Below are 20,153 nucleotides of genomic sequence, written 5' to 3'. Positions count from 1 at the left end.
GAAGTTCCTCAAAAACTTAAAAATAGAATTACTATATGACCCAGTAACTCCGCTGGATACATAGCTCAAAGAATTGAAAGCCACATCTCCAAGAGATATTTGCACACCCACGTTCATCACAGCATGAGCCATAATAGCAAAGGGGGAGACATGACGCAAATGTCCATTGACAGATAAATGGATAAAGAAAATGTGGTATAGGGCGCCTGGGTGGCTCAGTGAGTTAAACCTCTGCCTTCGGCTCAGGTCATGGTCTCAGGGTCCTGAGATTAAGCCCCGCATCAGGCTCTCTGCTCAGCAGGGAGCCCGCTTCCCTCTCTCTCTCTGCCTGCCTCTCTGCCTACTTGTGATCGCTGTGTCAAATAAATAAATAAAAATCTTTAAATTAAAAAAGAAAAAGAAAAAAAAAAAAGAAAATGTGGTATATCCATACAATTAAAAATGCAGCCTTAAAAAGGAAGGAAAAATTTTAAGTAAAAAGGAAGGAAATCCTGTCACAAATTACATATGGGTGAGCCCTGAGGACATTTATGCTGAGTGAAATCAGCTAGTCACAAAAGAGATACTCTATGGTTCCACTCACAATCTAAAGCAGTCAAAAATCACAGAAACAAAGGAGAAAGGTGGTTACCAAGGGCTGGGAGGAGTGCCTGGGGGTTAGTGCTTAAGGGGTATGGAGACGCAGTGTTTCAAGACTGTGTTGCAAGACGGAAAAGTACAAGTGCTCTGTTGCACAACATGAATACACTTAACTCTACTGAACTGTACACATGAAATGGTTAAGATGATTTAATATTTTTTTTTTCACAAAAATTTTTTAAAAAGGAAAAAAGAACCTGAGGCCATGTTCAAGAACACAGAAGCCGGGGCGCCTGGGTGGCTCAGTGGGTTAAAGCCTCTGCCTTCGGCTCAGGTCATGGTCCCAGGGTCCTGGGATCGAGCCCTGCATCGGGCTCTCTGCTCAACAGGGAACCTGCTTCCTCCTCTCTCTCTGCCTGCCTCTCTGCCTGCTTGTGATCTCTGTCGTCAAATAAATAAATAAAATCTTTAAAAAAAAAAGAAAGAAAAGAACACAGAAGCCAGCTTGATAGTGCTACCACTAGCCAGATCTAGGGCAACTGGAGACTGAGAATCAATCACAATAGTTTGTAGATTATCAAACAGCATCCATGTTCCATACTGCCATAAATAAATAAGTGGGAGAGAAGATAAAGTATGACACTAGGATGCCAATTAACACGTAGATGGCAAGAGTATAATTAGAAAGCCACCATTCGGCAATGTCCGATTCAGATAAGAATCATCGACAGATGCTAAAACCAGAGGATAAATATTTTACAAAAACAGATATTGATATAGTCCCAAAGCAGCTCCCCACAAGACACTTATTCCTCATTAATTAATAAGTACAAGATACTTATTAACTTCACAGTGAAAACCCTTGCAGACATAACCAGTTATTAGCAATTAACATCACTGGTAACGGCAAAAACAGACACCAAACGCCTCCCGATAGAACACAGAGAACAACAACAACAACAAAAAAAAAAAAAAAAAAAAAAAGAACACAGCATCGTTTCTCTGCTTTTCCTGCCAAACATTCATAACCAGATTCTAACCATGAGGCATCAGACAACCCCAATGTAAGGGTCATCCTACAAAGTAACGAGGCAGCCCTCTTCAAAAATATCAAGGTCTTTAAAAAATCTTCTGTTAAAGAAGGAGAAGCCGAGGAAGTGCTCCAGGTTGTGGAAAAGAGGAGGGAAAACCCAACTGAGCACATGCAGCACCATGGACAGGACCTTGGAGCAAAAATGCAAGGATTACTTTAAGGGCATTTTTAGAGTACATGGTAGCATTTGCATGGGGGTCTGTGGATTAAATGGTAGAATTTTATAAGTACTGGGTACTGGTTTCCTAATTTTGATGGAATTACTCTAGCTATGGCTAATGGGACATCATAACCGCAACTTAGTATCAAATAGTTAAAAATTAATATGTATATGGAGAGAATAAGGTAAATAGGGCAAAATGTTAACAGAAGTGATATATAAATTTTTAAATTACTGTAAATTTTCTATCAGTTTAAAATTATTTCAAAGTAAGTTAAAGAATGAAATATATACAAAGTGATCTTTCAGCTTTAAGAAATTTATTATACTGGTTTTTATTCAACTGGAGAAATCTGATTGATGCTTTCATTATCTCAGGTAAACTATTCAAAAGAGTAGCTGAAATAAATGTGGAAGAAGCTTTTCTGAATGGACACTAATGTAGATAATAAAATCCTACTTAATAGTTAAAAATGTACAATATTCTGAATTTCATTAAACATGCTTCTTTCTTCTTGCAGTAGTTTATCTCCTTGAAAAAAAATCACATATATGATACTGAAAAACCTTGAGAATTTAAGCCCTGTACATTTGAGTAATTTTTTCTCATAACTGATAAAGAATTGACACAGTCTCATTAGAGACTTACATCCTTTGATATTTAAATATGAAATTTAACCTAAACCATGACTTGTGTTGGAAATTAGATTATCTTTAGGATTTCTGGTATATTCTGCTTTTAATTATAGTTTGGGATTAAATGTTTAATATAAAAAATCTCCAATGGTAGCAAATGTCTGTCTATAGAAGAGGTTTTTTTTTTTTAATCCACCCCCCCAATCATTTAGAGTCAAGTGATAATGTCATATTGGGTCAAGACTGCAAGCTGTTTCTAAAATAGTTTACATTCCTCATAAGCTTGGTAAATGAATCTAAAGAGAAATGAGAGCTCCCAAAATATTAAAAACGAGGACCGCAGCAGCACCCTTGGAATAAAAATAGCTTTTTATAAAATAAAAAATAAAATAAAATAAAAACAGATTTGTTTGAAGGACTTCACTAGTTGTGATTATACAATTTAGCAGTGCCTTAAAAACAAAATTTTCAGAGGAAAAAAGGAAATATGATCAGTTGAATATTAACATTACAATCAAGAAGAACTCAGAAAAATGATGCAGGAAGACTTTATGAATCCTTCATACATTCTCCACTTGAGATTATCACTCAGTATCAAAAATTTGAGCAGGACCCATGGAATCCATTAACAACTTCACAAAAGAAAGCACATACACTTCAACTACAGTGAAGAGAAATTTAAAACTCCCCAAACTTCTATTTTGCTCCTTGAAATCATATTTTGACTTCAAGAACTAAAATGAAATAGGCCTGAGTCATAAATGAAAAGCACCCTCCCCCCAAAAAAGAGAGCTGTGTGTGCACACTGCGGGGGTGGAGGGGGAAGAAAAAGGAGAGAACAAAGATACCCTCAACCTCCAGCAAAATCCTCGGTTTATTTATTTTGGGAATTTTTGGTATTTTCTCATAAATGCAACTAAGGTTAGTTAAAAGAGATAGGCAAAAGGAGAAGAAAATTACCCCTCGTTGATCTCTGCTCAGGTAGGCAGATCTGAATGTTCCTTCTCTAGTTCCCACTACAGCTTCACTTTCATGTTCATTCTGTAGTTGCTGAATGGATGAATAAGAGGGGAAGGAGATGACAAGGAACAAGTAGCACCAAAACAGTCAACCTCACAATCGCTGACTCTGGATGAAGCAATGGTTTCTAAGATATGACACCAACAGCACATGGAACAAAAAGAAAATAGCATAAAGCATAATTCATCAAAATTAAAAACTTTTATGGTATAAAAGGACACAATCAAGACAGTGAAAAACAAAGAATGGGGAAAATGTTTGCAAATCACATATCTCATAAGGATTTAAGTATCCAAACTGTATTTTAAAACTACTAATTCAACAACAAAAAAAGATAACTAAGAAATAGGCAGAAGAATCTGAACAGACCTTTCTCTAAAGACATGCAAATGGCCAATAAGCACAGAATAGATGCTCAATATCATTAGTCATTAAGAAAATTCAAATGAAAACCTCTTCACACCCACTAGGATGATTAAAATAAAAAACAGAGGAAGTAACAAGTGTGGCCAAAGATGCGGAGAAACTGGAATCCTCGCATCCCGCTGGTGGGAATGTAAAATAGTATAGGCACTTTGGGAAGTAGTTTAGAAATAAAGTTTGGAAAACTGACAGTTTCTCAAAAGAGTCACCATATTTATTACCCAGCAATTCTACTTTTAGGTATAAATCTCCCAAAGCTAAAAACATATATCCACACAAAAAACTTGATAGGAATGTTCATGGCAGCACTGTTTCTAAGAGCCAAAAGGTGGAAACAACCCAAATGTCCACAAACTGAAGAATGGATAAACAAGATGTGGTGTATCCACACAATGGAGTATTGTTCAACCGCATGAAGGATGCTGACACAGGCTGTAATATCAATCTTGGAAATACTATACAAAGCGAAAGAAGTCAGACACAAAAGGCCACATATTGTATGATTCCATTTTTATGAAATATTCAGAACAGGCAAATCCATACAGACAGAAAATAAACTGACGGTTGCCTGGGGCTGAAATGAAGGGGAAATGGGAAGTGACTGCTAATGGGTAAAGAGTTCCTTTTGGGGAGGATGAAAATGTGCTGGAATTAGAGTGGTAAGGGTTGCACAACTCTACATATACTAAACCCAGTGAATTATATACTTTAAAATAGTGAACTTTATGGTATGTGAATTTCAATTTTTTTATAAAAAGCCCTCCTTAGAAAATTGATTTCCTCACTTCTATTTCAGGCCACCTACTGGTTCATGAAAACAGAAACATTTGCAATGATACTTGACATTTATAATCCATTAAAACAAATACTATAATAAAATTTCTTTTTAACCAAATTATTTATACGTATCAGTTGATCGTCCACTTGTATTTAATTTGCCTCTAAACAAAATCTGAAAGTTCCTCTGAGTTCATGATTTATTTTTTGAATTTGTATTTTTCTTAAGTGACTAAAGCTAAACAAATGTCTTCCTTTTGAAATTTTAGCAATTCTGTCATCAAGAAACAGGTCAAAGTATTGCTCTTGCAGTGACATTCACACAGCCATCTTCAAGAAGTACTTTGAAATTTAATTCCTTCTTCATAAGACAAGAAGAAGGCTAAGCGAGCAACAATTTTTCAGTATCAGTATTGCAATATATTATGTATAACCAGATGCTTCAAGCCATGTAACAAATGCAGACTTTCTTTCCCCTGGAATATAAATAGGATTCCAGGCTTACTCTCTTCAGTAACAAGAACTGATGTGAAATTTTTTCAAAGCTCTCCAAAAAAAAAAAAAAAATACTCTTTATCGTCACCTTCGGTAATGTTGTTTTGCATTCTGATTTTTGGTATCAGAAGACTGTAACTTTGTGTTAGCACTATAATCCATAATGAACTCTCCATCAGCTTTGAAATAAAATATTAATCCCAGTCTGATATCATTGGGTAGTACTATACTATACACAGATCCATATAAGTTAAACAGGAATGATCCTTCTAAAGATGCTAAGTATGTGGAAGAGGGCTTAAATACTTAAGAAATAAAGATCAAGGATGGCCACAATCAAGATACACATGAAAAAGCATCAGCAGATTACAAGAGGGTAACATGATTTTCATTTTTAGGTTCAATGAAAATTGCATATGTTCAGTTTTTACTCTTAAACACAAGTGGCTTATCCTGTACCAGGGATGCCAGCCCCAAGAAAGACAGGAACACAGAAAGGATGACCTTAATCAACTTCAGTATTATTTTTGTATTTAGGTGTATAAAATCCATCCACTGCTTCAGCAACCTTAGGAGGGAGCAAGCCTAAGAGATGCAACATTTATACCTTTTGATTAAATTATGCTATTACCTTATAAAACGATGTTCAACATCTGTTTCCTTAAAAACAGAGCACTGAGGGGTCTCTGATAGGTAACCTAGCTGAGAGCTAAAATGCACAGAGAATCCTTAAGACTGTAACATGGCAAGGAGTTCTTTTGTATTATGTGTATTCAAAGGGTGGTGGTGTAGTTCTAACTGAACAACACCTTGATAAAACAAAAAATGGGAGAAATAAAAATTGATTTCTGAATCAAATGTACACCACCTTCCAGTAGACTGAAGAGCTGGGAAATACAGGTAGGGTAAGGAGATATGCCCCATGTGAAGACAACTGCCTATCAGATTCCAAAGAACAGTTAGAGCACAAACTGTTTTTTGTTTTTTAAACACATAGGCCTCAAAAAACCGTTTCACCAGTTGTTGTTTTTTTTTTTTATAGCACATCTTTTCTAAATAATTCTCACTTTTCATTCCAGAAAATGTAAGAAACCGTTTGCAAGAACTCACAATATGCAAACATGTTTCTCTAAGGCCATGAGCTGGTTTGCTAAGTTGCATTGTTTTATTCAAGTAAAAAGCCCTTCTAGAATAAGGGGTCTGTAGAGGAAACCAATCACCCTCAATTCTCTGGCCTGCACACTTGTTAGGATCTCTATCACTCTGAAAGCCAAAAGGTAGAATGCTCACTTGAACATTAGCAAAATGGACTGTATTTACACTTTTTTAAAAAAACTAATGCATGTTAAATTTTTCGGGCAATTCTTTTTGTATGTTACAAAACAAAAAAGGAAAAGCTTAGAATAAGAATGCTTTTTCTTAGAAAGGTCAAACAGATACTTCTTGACATCATGTCCTTTACACAATGGCATACTGTTCATATAAAAGGTCTCTTATCCTATAAAAATCTTGACAAAGGCAGCCTTCTAATCCAATGCGTCCAGTTTCCGTCTAGAAAGTAAAAGTAAAAAAAAAAAAAAAAACTCTTTAGCACATTTCCTAATCATCAATTTGCAGACATAATAAACAAGATATATTAACTGGGTTATTTGCTGATTGGTCTGGAATGGGTTACTCTGCATAGAATACAGATAGAATATTCGAGTCATGAATCTAACATAGACATGTAAATGTCAGAATTCAAATAATAAAAATTTACAATAAAATTATACATCATTTCTTGGACAGTAACTTTTATAAGCCTTCAAGGTCATCATTATGAATATAAATTATGGTCTCCAGTTTGTGAAACTACCAGTCAAGAATTACAGAATTCAAAATGGCAACGCATCAGAAAGAAGTACTTGTTCAACTCATCCCTTATTAAAAACACACTTACTCTACGGACTGCTACTTGGTTGTTGCAAACAAGTACACCTCCTACAAATTCAGCTTGAATCCCCTCCCGTAAAAGAACTTGCTTGAAGTCTGACAGTCTTGGTTCATTCATAAAAACTGACTGATGTCCAGGAACCTTAGAAAAGGTTAAAGGGGAAAGAATCACTTCAGATAAAACAGCAGACACACAGCTGTACTGAATAAAGTGAAGTAACTAACACAGGATCTAAGATACTTTCTGTCATTCTCTGAAGACCTCTGACAGATCGTATGAAGGCTGCAAATCACACTCCAAGTTGTTATTCTGAATTTTACCTCCTTATTTAACATTACAAAGCCCTTCACATTTTCTGAATGTTTCCCAATCAATTTTTATTAGTCATGCCTCACAGAAACAGAGAGACATTTGCTGATGTGATGCTCTCCACTCACCCACTTGCTTGAGGGGGTCAAGGAGAGTGCCAGTAGGCAGAACTGAACCAAAAACTTGGTTTTCTAGATCCAACTCCTTCGCTTAGTTCTGAGGGGAGTTCTTCCCTGATCCCACTTTCACCTTCCTTTCTCCCGGAGAGTGAATGCCAAAAGGTTTTAGAATCAGAAAAACAAGCGGTTCAACCTATTGCTGCTGCTTGGAAATTGCCTTGAAGAGCACTAGCTTTAGCACACACAGAAAAAAAGATTCTTATTCCTCCCCCAATCTCAAGAGCAACACTAGAAGGGAATCCAGTGACAGAGGCTGTCCCTCTACTCCTTACTGCACACAAAGCCTGGAGTCCCCTGACATGCACACACGACTCTGATGACACAGTTTTAACACTGTTGTTGTAAGTTAATTACCAGAAATCTTTGCTAACTAGGGTATCTCCTGAGAACATGTAAATACTAAATTAAAAATTTATCTGTGCTTGGGACGCCTGGGTGGCTCAGTTGGTTAAGCAGCTGCCTTCGGCTCAGGTCATGATCCCGGCGTCCTGGGATCGAGTCCCACATCGGGCTCCTTGCTCGGCAGGGAGCCTGCTTCTCCCTCTGCCTCTGCCTGCCTCTCTGTCTGCCTGTGCTCGCTCTCTCTCCCTCTCTCTCTGACAAATAAATAAATAAAATCTTTAAAAAAAAAAAAAAAAAATTTATCTGTGCTTAATAAAAGATTTCTAACTATATCAAACCAAAAATGATTTCAGCTGAATTGACAACATACAAAAATGGAGGACAAGAGTTTCAGTCTTAGAAAACTATAAATCTTCTGACTGGAAGCAGGTATGTGATATAATCCTCACAATCAAAATTTAAAATCTGAAAAAATAAATTATGAAACAATAATGTATCTATAATATTTGTTAAACATTTCCTTTAAGTTATCATTCCCTTGCCATCCAGGATATATACACATGCTTGTGTGTGCACACACACAACCACATCTTAAGTAATCTTTTTCTAAAACTCCAAAATCAGCCTACACCAAACACATATATAGATATATATTTTTTAATATTTTTATTTATTTATTTATTTGACAGACAAAGATCACAAGTAGGCAGAGAGGCAGGCGAAAGAGAGGGGGAAGCAGGCTCCCTTTCAAGCAGAGAGCCCAATTCGGGACTCGATCCCAGGACCCTAGGATTATGACCCGAGCCAAAGGCAGAGGCTTTAACCCACTGAGCCACCCAGGTGCCCCCAAACACATATTTTAGAGTTAAAAACATAAAAGAAAAATCCAAAGGATGGCAAATTAAGGAAGAGACAGAAGCAGCATGTGCTTGTTTACCTCATTTGGGGGTAAGGGTTCCAAGGTCGGAATGATCTCACTCTCTTCACCTGTCTCTTTCTCATCATCCCCGAACAGACTCTTCATGGCCTTCTGTTGTGCTATAACGCTGGAATCCGAAGGAGCGTCCACTTGCATTTCTGATTCCTCTCCATCATCCTTCAGTTCTCCTTCTTCTAAAATAACTCCTGTGTCCACTTTGGAAACTCTCATATCCAAGACACCATCTATCCAAGCTAATTCGGCATCTTTTGCCTTACAAAACTGAAGGGAGCTGACAAGTGAATCTTTCAATCTCACCTAGACACGATGCAAAAGGGAGGGAGAGATGAAACCCTGAGTATAAATTAACAAAAAAATATAACCAGTTATTATTATTTGCTAATTCTGGTAATGCGTATTAAGATTCGAAAATCTTTCACTCGTCTGATCTTCATCGTGACTGGTAATGACCTAGTGACCTGTGAAATCATTAGGACCCCTGTCTACTTCCCAAAAGGTTCTTAACTCTTGGTTGCACCCTGGGATCACATGGCAATTTCTTAAATTACATGTTAATGCCAGGTTCTACCTTCAGTGACTCTAACACAAATGGTGAGACTAAATCCAGAGCACTGAGTCCCCCCAACACCCCCCAAGTTCCCCAGATGGTTCTCATGTGCAGCCAACATTGAGAACCACTGATAAGCCTCATCCTCTAGTGTTTGCTGCTCTTCAGGAGTACTGAATTACTTACTGTTTCCTTCATTACCATGAATTCACACATCCTTATTCTTGGAACGCCGCTTCCTCTTTTCTGCCCAGAATAACTTTGCTGCCTGGTGAATTCCAACCCATTTTTTCCAACCAAATCCAGACATCGCTCCTGCTTTAACTGACACCATCCCCCCACCAGATAAAAATCTAATCTCTCCTCTGTGCTACTCCTAATTTTTATACCTGCCTCCATTTTTTTTTCAATTAGGAATAGACCCTTGATATCAGTAAATTTTTATAAAACATCTGAATTTTTGAATACTCCCCATTCCCCTCACCTTCACACTTCCACAAATGCTGTTCCCTCTGCCTGGAATACCCTTTCCCCCTCTCTATACCACTCTGATGACCCATCTAAACATCTGTTAGGATTCAGCTTAGTTATCACTGCCTCTGGGAAATCTTTTGTAAACTTCCAAATCTGGGTTGGGGTCTCACAACATCCTGTACTTCCTCTATCAGAGGTAATAACAATGTGATAAATGATCTTTCCTTATTATAAGCCCCCCTGACCATAAGATCTACTAAGTCAAGGGGACTATGTCTGTCTCACTCACCACTGAATTCCTAATATACCTGTCCTCATCTGCAACAAAAAGTCTTTGTTTCTGTGTGGCTCAAATGCCAGTGCACTTACCTGGTAGATGTGAGTTTCACTAGTGGCATCAACTGTTTCGTGTAGCTTTGGCATGTACACTTTAATATCTTTCCCACCGAATGCACGACAGCACTCTGCGAGATCCTGACTAGCCTCTGGTGGTCCATGGACAATGATCAGCTGTCGTGGTTTCATCTGATTAATAATCTTTTTAATGGAATCTCCATCAGAGCGTCCTTCATAATCTATGTAAGTAACCCTGGCTCTGTAATTACACAGGATAATCCAAGCTTATTTTTCTATAAGTTAACTCCAAAACTAGGTTATTAATGGCTTTAATCAGGAAAGAAATGTATAGGATATATAAAATGAGGATTTTAGGAATACACATGTCACACTGTTGATATGTATTTGAATGGGATTATTCAGTAGCTCTCAGAAAAAAAAATAACTCATATATAAAGAAAAATAAAACTGGATCCTGATCTAATGTCACATACAACAGCAGGTTGAGTTGAAACCATAAAAGAGAAATGTAAATATTTAAATTTAATAAAATAAAATGTACGAATTACGTTTGTGACCATGGACAAGGAGGGACTTCTTTATGTAATCACAAAAACATAACAGAAAATATTATTTCATTACATCAAAATTAAAGATATTTTTAAACAAAGTAGACCATGGACAACTCTTATAAACAAGTTAACAGACTGGGAGAGGATATTTGCATTGTCTGAAACCAACCAGGGCTAATATCCAAAATATACAATGAACCTCTGTAAGTAACAAAAAGGCAGCAACCTCTAGAGAAAAATGCACGAAAGCCAGGCACTTGGAATTCACAGAAAACAAAAAAGGTAAGAAGCATTTGAAGAAGATAAACTAATAACCACAGTAAGACAAATTTAAACAGTAGTGATACATTACTCTATACCTACCAGGCTGGAAAGCTTTAGAGTGAGATAATGCCAAATGTTGTTAGGTTAACAGGGATGAAAAAAGCCTTCTGTTCCACTAGCAAAAATATAAACTGATACAGCCATTCAGGAGAGAATTTTCTGATACTGTTAATAGACATTATTTAGATAACAGCTATACCTCAAAATACATACTAAAGAATAGCACTAGACAAATAAACCACTGTGCTCTCTAATGACTTAAAAAAAATTCCAGAATGATGATTTACTGCTGTTACAACTGTAACAAACAAAAAAAGTTTTATTTACTACTTCGGGTTATAGTAACATTTTTAAGACATTGGAGCCCTGGAGATGTTTAAGTCAAGGAGTATGCTTATGAAACACTTAGAAAAATTAAACTTGTGACCTGTGTAAGTTCACATGCTACCAGACTTAGTAAAAAGGCCAGAATGTGGGGCGCCTGGGTGGCTCAGTGGGTTCAAGACTCTGCCTTCGGCTCGGGTCATGGTCTCAGGGACCTGGGATCGAGCCCCGCATCCGGCTCTCTGCTCAGCAGGGAGCCTGCTTCTCCCTCCACCCTCTGCCTGCCTCTCTGCCTACTCGTTGTGATCTCTGTCAAATAAATAAATAAAATTTATTTTATTTTATTTATTTAAAAAAAAAAAAGGCCAGAATGTTTCTTTGTATAAATACATAATTTAATGTTTAAACCCCACCTCATCACCCATTCAATCACACTGGAATTCAAATACCATTAATGAAAACAAAATGCCACCATACTTCACAGGTCTTTGCATGGAAAAAGAAATTAAATTTTAAAAGTACAAACTTACTAGAGGATATTCAGAAATTTCACTTTTGAAACAATATAAATTACGTAATTCAAGTTCTTAAAATTTCATCTTATAATCTAGTTTCAAAAATGCAACAAAAAGCACTTACTTTATTTCGATAGACTCTGTCGTAGAAATACACTTGGTAGGAACATCAGATAAATCCTGATCCATGGGTTCATCTCCGTTTGTCAAGCCAGATTCTAATTTGCTTTTCTCTTCTTCAGTCGCTTGAAGTTCTGGCACTAAGAAATCCTCTGGTCTAAATTATAAGTCTCTAATTAGAAGCAGTAACGAGCAAGCTAATAATATTATATAAATTTGTAACTAGTAGATGGCACAAGTTTTAGACGCCTCACGTATCCCAGATTTAAGTATACAACTTATGCAAAGCTAATGCAACTTTATAATATCAATTACCAAATGATATATTCTGTTCCTCCTGACCCCCGAGGAATGCTCTTTAAAACACACCATGGGGGCAAGTAAAGAGACCTACACCATTAGAAGATCTCTGTGGCTACCTTAAGTACTATTACAACGTGGCCCTGCATGTTTCAGTCATTCTTTCTCTCCATCTCTATGGTTTCTCTTGCCAATTCCCAGTTCTTATAAATCTCAGCTTCTGATTTCTGTAAGAGCCCCAGTTATCCCACCTGTGCCCAAAGAAAGCGTATGACTCCCCGTTGACACATTACCACTAAGACGGAGATACAAGATCATGAGCTCCCTCAAAAGCCTTTACTTTCATTTCATGAGATGCATGAATGCAACTATCTCTCCATTTTTACTTCCAGTATGAGAGAGAGTTGTATGTTAAAAGTAAAAAAACAGGGTCACCTGGGTGGCTCAGTTGGTTGAACAAATGACTGTTGGTTTTGGGTCAGGTCATAATCTCGGGGACATGAGATCAAGCCCAGTGTTGGGCTCCCATGCTCAGCGCCAAGTCGGCTTGAGATCCTCTCTTTCCCTCTGCCCCTCATCACTCCCACACTCTCTCTCCCCTCTCTCTTTCTCTAAAATAAATGTCTTTTAAAAAATTAAAAAAAAAAGGGACGCCTGGGTGGCGCAGTTGGTTAAACGACTGCCTCCGGCTCAGGGCGTGATCCTGGAGTCCCGGGATCGAGTCCCACATCAGGCTCCCAGCTCCATGGGGAGTCTGCTTCTCCCTCTGACCTTCTCCTCGCTCATGCTCTCTCTCACTGTCTCTCTCTCTCAAATAAATAAAATAAAATCTTAAAAAAAAAAAATAAATAAATAAAATTAAAAAAAAAAAACTTAAAAATGTTCTTGCTTACCTCCCATAATTATCTACGCCCCACCCCCAAATCCACTCACTCTCCTCTCTGGGAATGCAGGCCTCTGTTACCCAACACCTAGATTGCTATGGTAGTTTCTCAGATCCTGGAGTCCAACTTCTCCCTCTGTAATCCACATAATAGCAGTAGCAACCACTTAAAGTACATTTACTAGGAGTCACGAGTCACAGGTCAGATTCTGTGCTAAGGGCCTTAAAAACATAACCTCACTTAAATCTTACTCCCACTTTTCAGATAAGGAAATTGAAGCAAAAGAACACTTGTCCATATGCTAAACAGACTGGACACTAATTGAGTGGAATGGTAAATAAACTCACTAATGCTATTTAGATTGTTATTTTCTCTCTGCACTATTTTAGAGGACCAAGTAGTGCCCCCCTTTCCCTCTCTTAAATGGGGAAACAAAGTCTTGCTCATCTTTTTAAACTTTTCCCATACCTAGGTAATAAAACTGCTACTTTGCCTTTAAAATTAATTCTTTAGATGTTCCCCAACCTTTTTTTTTTTTTAATTTTATTTATTCATTTGACAGAGAGAGACATCACAAGTAGGCAGAGAGGCAGACAGGCAGAGAGGGAAGCAGGCTCCCTGCTGAGCAGAGAGCCTGATGCGGGGCTCGATCCCAGGACCCTGAGACCATGAGCTGAGCTGAAGGCAAAGGCTTAACCCACAGAGCCACCCAGGCGCCCTGCAACCTTTCTGTTTTTTACTATACTTTCACACTATACAAGTCCTCTATATCTTTCCAAGTGGGGTACTCAGAAACTATCAAAGTACACGATTTGACCAGAAAGTCCAAATTTATTGAGTTCTAATGATACACTGAATTATACACAAACTACACAGTCTAATCTGGAAAAAAGAAACAGTTATTTTGTTTACATACTTGATAATTTCTCCATATTCATCCCATTTAATTCTTTCTTCCGGGGCAGGAAACATAGGGTAAGACTTTTTAGCCTGTTTGAAGAAACTTCCTTTACGACTACCTTCACCTTTCATCATCAGGTCATGTTTAGTCTTGTGAGCCGATGGCTGATCAATGTCTTCCTCAACATCACTCTCATCACTGGAATCTATGTCTGCCCTAAGAAGATTGTAGAATAGATAAAGGTCATCAAGCCCCCACAAGATTTTGAATTAATATTTACAACATTATTTTTGAATTAATTCAATGATAATTTTATTGGATTGGTAATTTTATAAAATAGCATTAACTGTCAGTTAATAAATACACATTAATACTAGCACTGAAAGTCTCGATGATACTCAAAAAAAATTCTAATAACACAACACACTAAGGCACATCATAATCAGTGAAGGAAAATGCATACACACACACATACTACAGAGGAACAAAGAAAACAGTGACAGCATTGTCTGAAACTGCCTGCCAGAAACAATGGAGTGAAGTCTGTAAACTGCTAATCCATATTCCCAATAAAAATATCATTCAAATATAAATATAATTTTGCCAGACTAAAAATAAACAAACCAAAAAACCCCAGAAAAATCTGATGGAGGATACTGCCTGCAGATACGCAGTTCATGAAACAAATATCAAAGGCATTTCTTTAGAGAAGAGAGGATGATATCATGTGGCAGTATGTCCACACAAGGGAGAAATGAGAATAAGAAATTAGAAATATGTGTGCAATGTAAGTCATTTAAAAAAAATTTCTTTAAAAAATAAAATTGATTTTCTTTTAAAGATTTTATTTATTTATTTGACAGACAGAGATTACAAGTAGTCAGAGAGGCAGGCAGGGAGAGAGGAGTAAGCAGGCTCCCTGCAGAGCACAGAGTTTGATGTGGGACTCGATCCCAGGACCCTGGGATCATGACCTGAGCCGAAGGCAGAGGCTTTAACCCACCCAGGCACCCCTAAAATTATTTTAAAAACAAAACAAAACAAAATTTGCACTAGAAGAACTTGGCATTCTAGCACCATTTAAAAATGTTCACAAAAATAATGAAGTCAACAGAAAATTTAAATACATATTTTTAATTTAAATTCAAGTTAGTTAACATACAGTGTATTATTAGGTTCAGAGTACAGTTTAGTGATTCATCAGTTGCATACAACACCCAAGGCTCGTCATGTTACTTGCTCTCCTTAATGCCCATCACCCAGTTACCCCATTACCCTTCCCATCTCCCCTTCAGTGACCTTCAGTTTGTTCCCTATAGTAAAGAGTCTCTTATGGTTTGTCTCCCTCTCTTTATCTTATTTTTCCTTCCCTTCCCCTATGTTCATCTGTTTTGTTTCTCAAAGAAAATTTAAATATTTTCAAATAAACTTTTGTATCTTAGAAATAAGTTCTTAAATTATATGTAATTTACATACAAGCTTCTAATCTGTCTGAAAATAACTCACTCTTTTGACTGCTCTAGTTTTTTCGCCGCTTCTTTCTTTAGTTTCTCTTTTTCTAAGTATTCTTCTAGTTCTTTCCCTTCAAGCTTCACACGTTTCCTCAACTGGAGAAAAACAGCAGACAGAAGGAAGCATCGTTATCAGGGGTTAGGTGGTGGGGTGTGAGATGTAACACATCTGTGAATTTACCATCTTAAATTTGAAATTATTCAAGTTCCCATTACATGCAATTACAGATCCTCCTTAGATTAAGACCAAAATTGAGCTGCCACATTTCTAGGCTGGGTTTAATTTAAACTGGTTAAAAATCACCAATCAGGAAAAGAAAATACGGATAAGTATTTTTATAATTTGGAGTAGGTGAGGCCTATGCAAGACATAAAACCCAAAAGCCACAAAGGAAAAGATGAATAAATATGGCAACATGAAAAAAAAATACATCTCTTTGACATTTAAGAATCTCATAAAATTATAGGGAATGGAGAAAATTATCTGCAGCACTACTTGACTATCAGAGGCTCTTTTTTCCTAAGAGCTCTTCCCAATCAGTTAAGAAAAAGATGATCAACACGTCAAAAAAGGACAAATCCATATATAAGCAACTTAGAAAATAAAAACAAGTAACCAGTAGCTATGAAAAGATGTCTCATTTTGCCGATTTTTGAAAAATGCAATTTTTTGGAAACATAATACCATTAAGAGTTTATTTATTTATTGGGGGGGGTGGACATGAGGAGGCGGAAAGGGAGAAGCAGAATCCCCACTGAGCAGGGAACCCTGACGTGGGGCTCGATCCCAGAACGCTGGGATCATGACCTAAACTGAAGGCAGAGACACTTAACCTAGTGAGCCACGCAGGCACCCTGTAATACCATTGCAATCAATATCTTTTAGATTGGCAATGCTAATTACTATAGATCTATGGAAAAATTAGCACGAATATGGTAGAAGGTGATTTGCCATAAAAATGTGCCTGTAAATTTGACACTGCATTTCTACTTCTAGGAATTTATCCTACGGAAACAATCCCAAGTGTAAGGAAAAAAGTACAATTGCAGCTATGTTTGTAACAGTAAAAAAGAAGACTCAACTTTAAAATCCACCAACATGGGATGATTAAATCAGTAGATCTCTCCAACATTTTGATCTCAGGATTGCCTTAGACTCTTAAAAATTACTGAGAACCCCAGAGTTTTTGTGGGTTTTTTGTAGATTACATTTATTAATGTCTACCATAACAGAAATCAAGAATGAGAAAGTTTTAAAATAATTATCTGTTCACTAAAAAATAAAATCATTGCATAGTAACATTATCATATCTTTGCAAAAGGTAACTACATTTTCTAAAGCAAAAAAAATATTGGAGAACACGGCATTATTTTACATTTTTGCAAGTCTCACTTAACATCTAGCTCAATAGAAGACAGCTGGATCCTCACATCTGCTGAATTCAATCTCCTGCAATATGTTGTTTTGGTTAAAGCATATGAAGAAAATGCAGCCTCACACAGATGTATAATTGGAAAAGGGAAAAATATTTAAATAGCCCTTCCATGAATATTCCTTGGTATTACATCAAAACTCAAAAACTGGTGGTTTCTTAAAGATTAGTTGTAATGTGGAATCTGAAACCAACAACTTTTTATGCTGTTATATTAAAATTTACTGATTTCTCTTGCACTTTGAATGGCTCTTTTAGCTGAGCACTATTTTGTACCTACAGGCATTGGTTATTTGCAAAATACTAGTGCACCAAGTTACACAGATCTTACCAATGTTGACAATATTTTAAAAATCACATTTGCAAATATCACCACCAATCTCAATCAGCAAAGCCGCCTAAGTTTCAGTTGTCAATCTCACAGTGAGGGGCATCCCTTTTTAAAATTCTAATTTTCACCTTCGAAGTTTGAATTTTATCAGACTTAGGCAACCAATGCTATCAGTTGTTTTCCTTAGAGTGACAAGCTCAACTTAACTCATCTTTGGGGGAGTATCTGCCAAACACCTAGGTCTGAATAACCATGTCATTATTTCAAATAAAAATTGTGTTCCAAGAAAAAAGTGGCCAGTTAACTCAAGTACATATGTGGCTTTCCTCGAGGCAAACATCATGTGTTAGTAAACAACACAGGTGCTGTGTGCATACTGCCCATCCTGCCATCCAGATTATTTTTAAAAACCTTTTATTAAACAGATTTAATAAAATTAATAACTTTCACTGCTTCATCAAGAACATTCTTAAGTGAAATGGACCCTTCTGGAACTTCGTGTGCTGATGTATGCTTGACGGCTGGGGCAGTGGCTGGCGGCTGGTGCCACTGCTGGATTTACGCTGAGGTACCAGCACTTTTCCCACCTGCTTTGACTCTGCAATGTTAAATGTAGGCACAGTGAAAAAGGCAAACAGTATCTTCATATTCCTATCAGAAGTAGTTTTGACCTTTGGCGCTCCCTGAAAGGGTCTCAGGGACCCCCTCCCAGGGGCCCTCACACCATACCTTGGGAACCACTGGACTCAATAATCACTGTATATACACACACGTGCAATTATAAAGTCACTAAAATGAGTTCGTTTTTGAAAAGACTTGAATGTTTATAATATAGCCATCTGTGCATGAGAAGTCAGGAGAGCAGTTTCCCTCGGAGAGGAAGGATCTGGAAGGGGATGTATGAGGTACTGCTGATATTCCTCGGTCTGGGTACAGACCAGACAGGTGTCTCTCATGCACACTTCCAGTATGTTACATGGCAATGGACACTGGAAAAAAATCTGTACTTTTTTGGCTACAGTAAATCTGTGGAAAGTGCTGCTATTGTCTGAGATGAGGAAGACTCAGAGAAGAGTTAAGTCTGGGACTAGGGGAAGAAGAGAGTACAGTGATTTGCAGATGACCTTGTAGAGGGAAAAACTGATAGGTCATGGAGAGAGAAGGTATGATTATAGAAGAAACACCCCTATGAGGGGAAAAGGAAAAGAATCCTAAGTGTTAGTACTACTTATTAAGAAGTCAAAACCTGGGGCGCCTGGGTGGCTCAGTGGGTTGAGGCCTCTGCTTTCGGCTCAGGTCATGACCCCAAGGTGCTGGGATTGAGCCCCACATCGGGCTCTCTGCTCGGCAGGGAGCCTGCTTCCTCCTCTCTCTCTGCCTGCCTCTCTGCCTACTTGTGATCTCTGTCTGTCAAATAAATAAATAAATAAATCTTTAGGGGGGGAAAAAAAAAATCAAAACCTAATGTTTCAAGTTATAGCTCCAAATGTTCTTTCCTATTTTTTTCAAAGTGAAACAGCTTTTATTTTTTATTTTTTGGAACAGCTTTTCATATTCTTTTTATTAATTCCTCAATGGCCTATGCCTATCAGCCTTAATTGAATTTCTAGTAATTATTATTTTCAAATTCAGTATTTTGTATCTGATGAAACTATTTCACAAGTATTTCAAAGAGCTCTTTTCATTTTTCTCTTAAAGATTTATTTATTTTAGAGAAAGAGAGTGAGTGTGTGCACGTGGTGTGGGGGCCAGAGGGAGAGGGAGAATTTCAAGCCGACTCCCCGCTGAGCACAGGAGCCTAACCTGGGACTCCACACCATCACACAATCTCACAACCCTGAGATTATGACCTGGATCAAAGTCAAAAGCTGGCCGCTTAACTAGCTGAGACACCCAGGAGCCCCTGAGCTCTTTTAATGTTTAAAGAAAACTCCATGTTTCTAAGCTATTAAATAACCCAAATGACAGTTTTTACTTTGATATGTTTGCTCTGCATCCTTCCTCAATAATTCTGTATTTATAGTGAAGGTATAGGAGATTTCAGTTACTATTTCTGTGCTTTTCTTGAGTAGTGTTAAAGACTAAGGTATGCTTATCACTCAGCCTCTAACAAGTAACATTCCTTAACATGTCTACTAGGAAGGAAGAATGAAAGAATCATCTACAACTGTGCCCAACTGTGGCAGTTATTAGCCCATTCAGTATCCACAACTATAGATTTCAGTTAATGATACTAGCTTTGGAAAACTGACAGATGTGCTGATTGGTCATTAAGCAAAATGATCTTTTGGCATACCATTCACCTGGCTACTGTTTTGTGCTGGTTAACAAGAGCTAAAGCAGCAAATGCGGATACAGAAACAAGTTAGGCTAATTAGTGGGGAGAAGATATGGGGATTTTTGTCTGACTGCTTCTACTCCTTAGGTAAGTTCGAAACAAATTCATGTGCTATGGGTGAGGGCGGAGTTGAGTTGTGGGATATTTGAAGAGAAGGGGGGTATAAAGCTATCTAACTGGGGAGTAGGAAAAAAGAGTATCTTAGAGAATGCTGGACTGGTGCTGGGTACCCATCTGAGATGTGACATCGCAAATGTGAAGGGCAATCTGCCCACACAGTAGTGTGTTTAACGCCAGTAACATAAGGTTGCTTGGGTATAAGCACAGTTAAGCAAATGGTTTAACTAGGGTCAAAGC

The 20,153-nt window shown here is 37.5% G+C and overlaps 1 protein-coding gene across 1 annotated transcript in view; it reads right to left on the bottom strand.

The window, feature by feature from the left end:
- Positions 1 to 4,404: 4,404 nt before the first annotated feature.
- Positions 4,405 to 20,153, bottom strand: part of CPSF2 (cleavage and polyadenylation specific factor 2) — a 29,258-nt gene continuing 13,509 nt past the window's right edge. The window contains exons 9-15 of the mRNA XM_044231814.1: positions 15,690 to 15,790; positions 14,199 to 14,399; positions 12,103 to 12,255; positions 10,277 to 10,502; positions 8,884 to 9,183; positions 7,123 to 7,257; positions 4,405 to 6,734 (exon numbers count right to left, since the gene is read on the bottom strand). Of these exons, the coding sequence (XP_044087749.1) occupies positions 6,642 to 6,734; positions 7,123 to 7,257; positions 8,884 to 9,183; positions 10,277 to 10,502; positions 12,103 to 12,255; positions 14,199 to 14,399; positions 15,690 to 15,790 (1,209 nt within the window). The 3' untranslated portion in view covers positions 4,405 to 6,641. The remainder of the gene's footprint in view (positions 6,735 to 7,122; positions 7,258 to 8,883; positions 9,184 to 10,276; positions 10,503 to 12,102; positions 12,256 to 14,198; positions 14,400 to 15,689; positions 15,791 to 20,153) is intronic.

This window comes from Neovison vison, chromosome 13, assembly GCF_020171115.1.
Source record: "Neovison vison isolate M4711 chromosome 13, ASM_NN_V1, whole genome shotgun sequence".
NCBI lineage: Eukaryota > Metazoa > Chordata > Mammalia > Carnivora > Mustelidae > Neogale > Neogale vison.
This window is presented reverse-complemented; position numbering and strand designations above follow the sequence as displayed.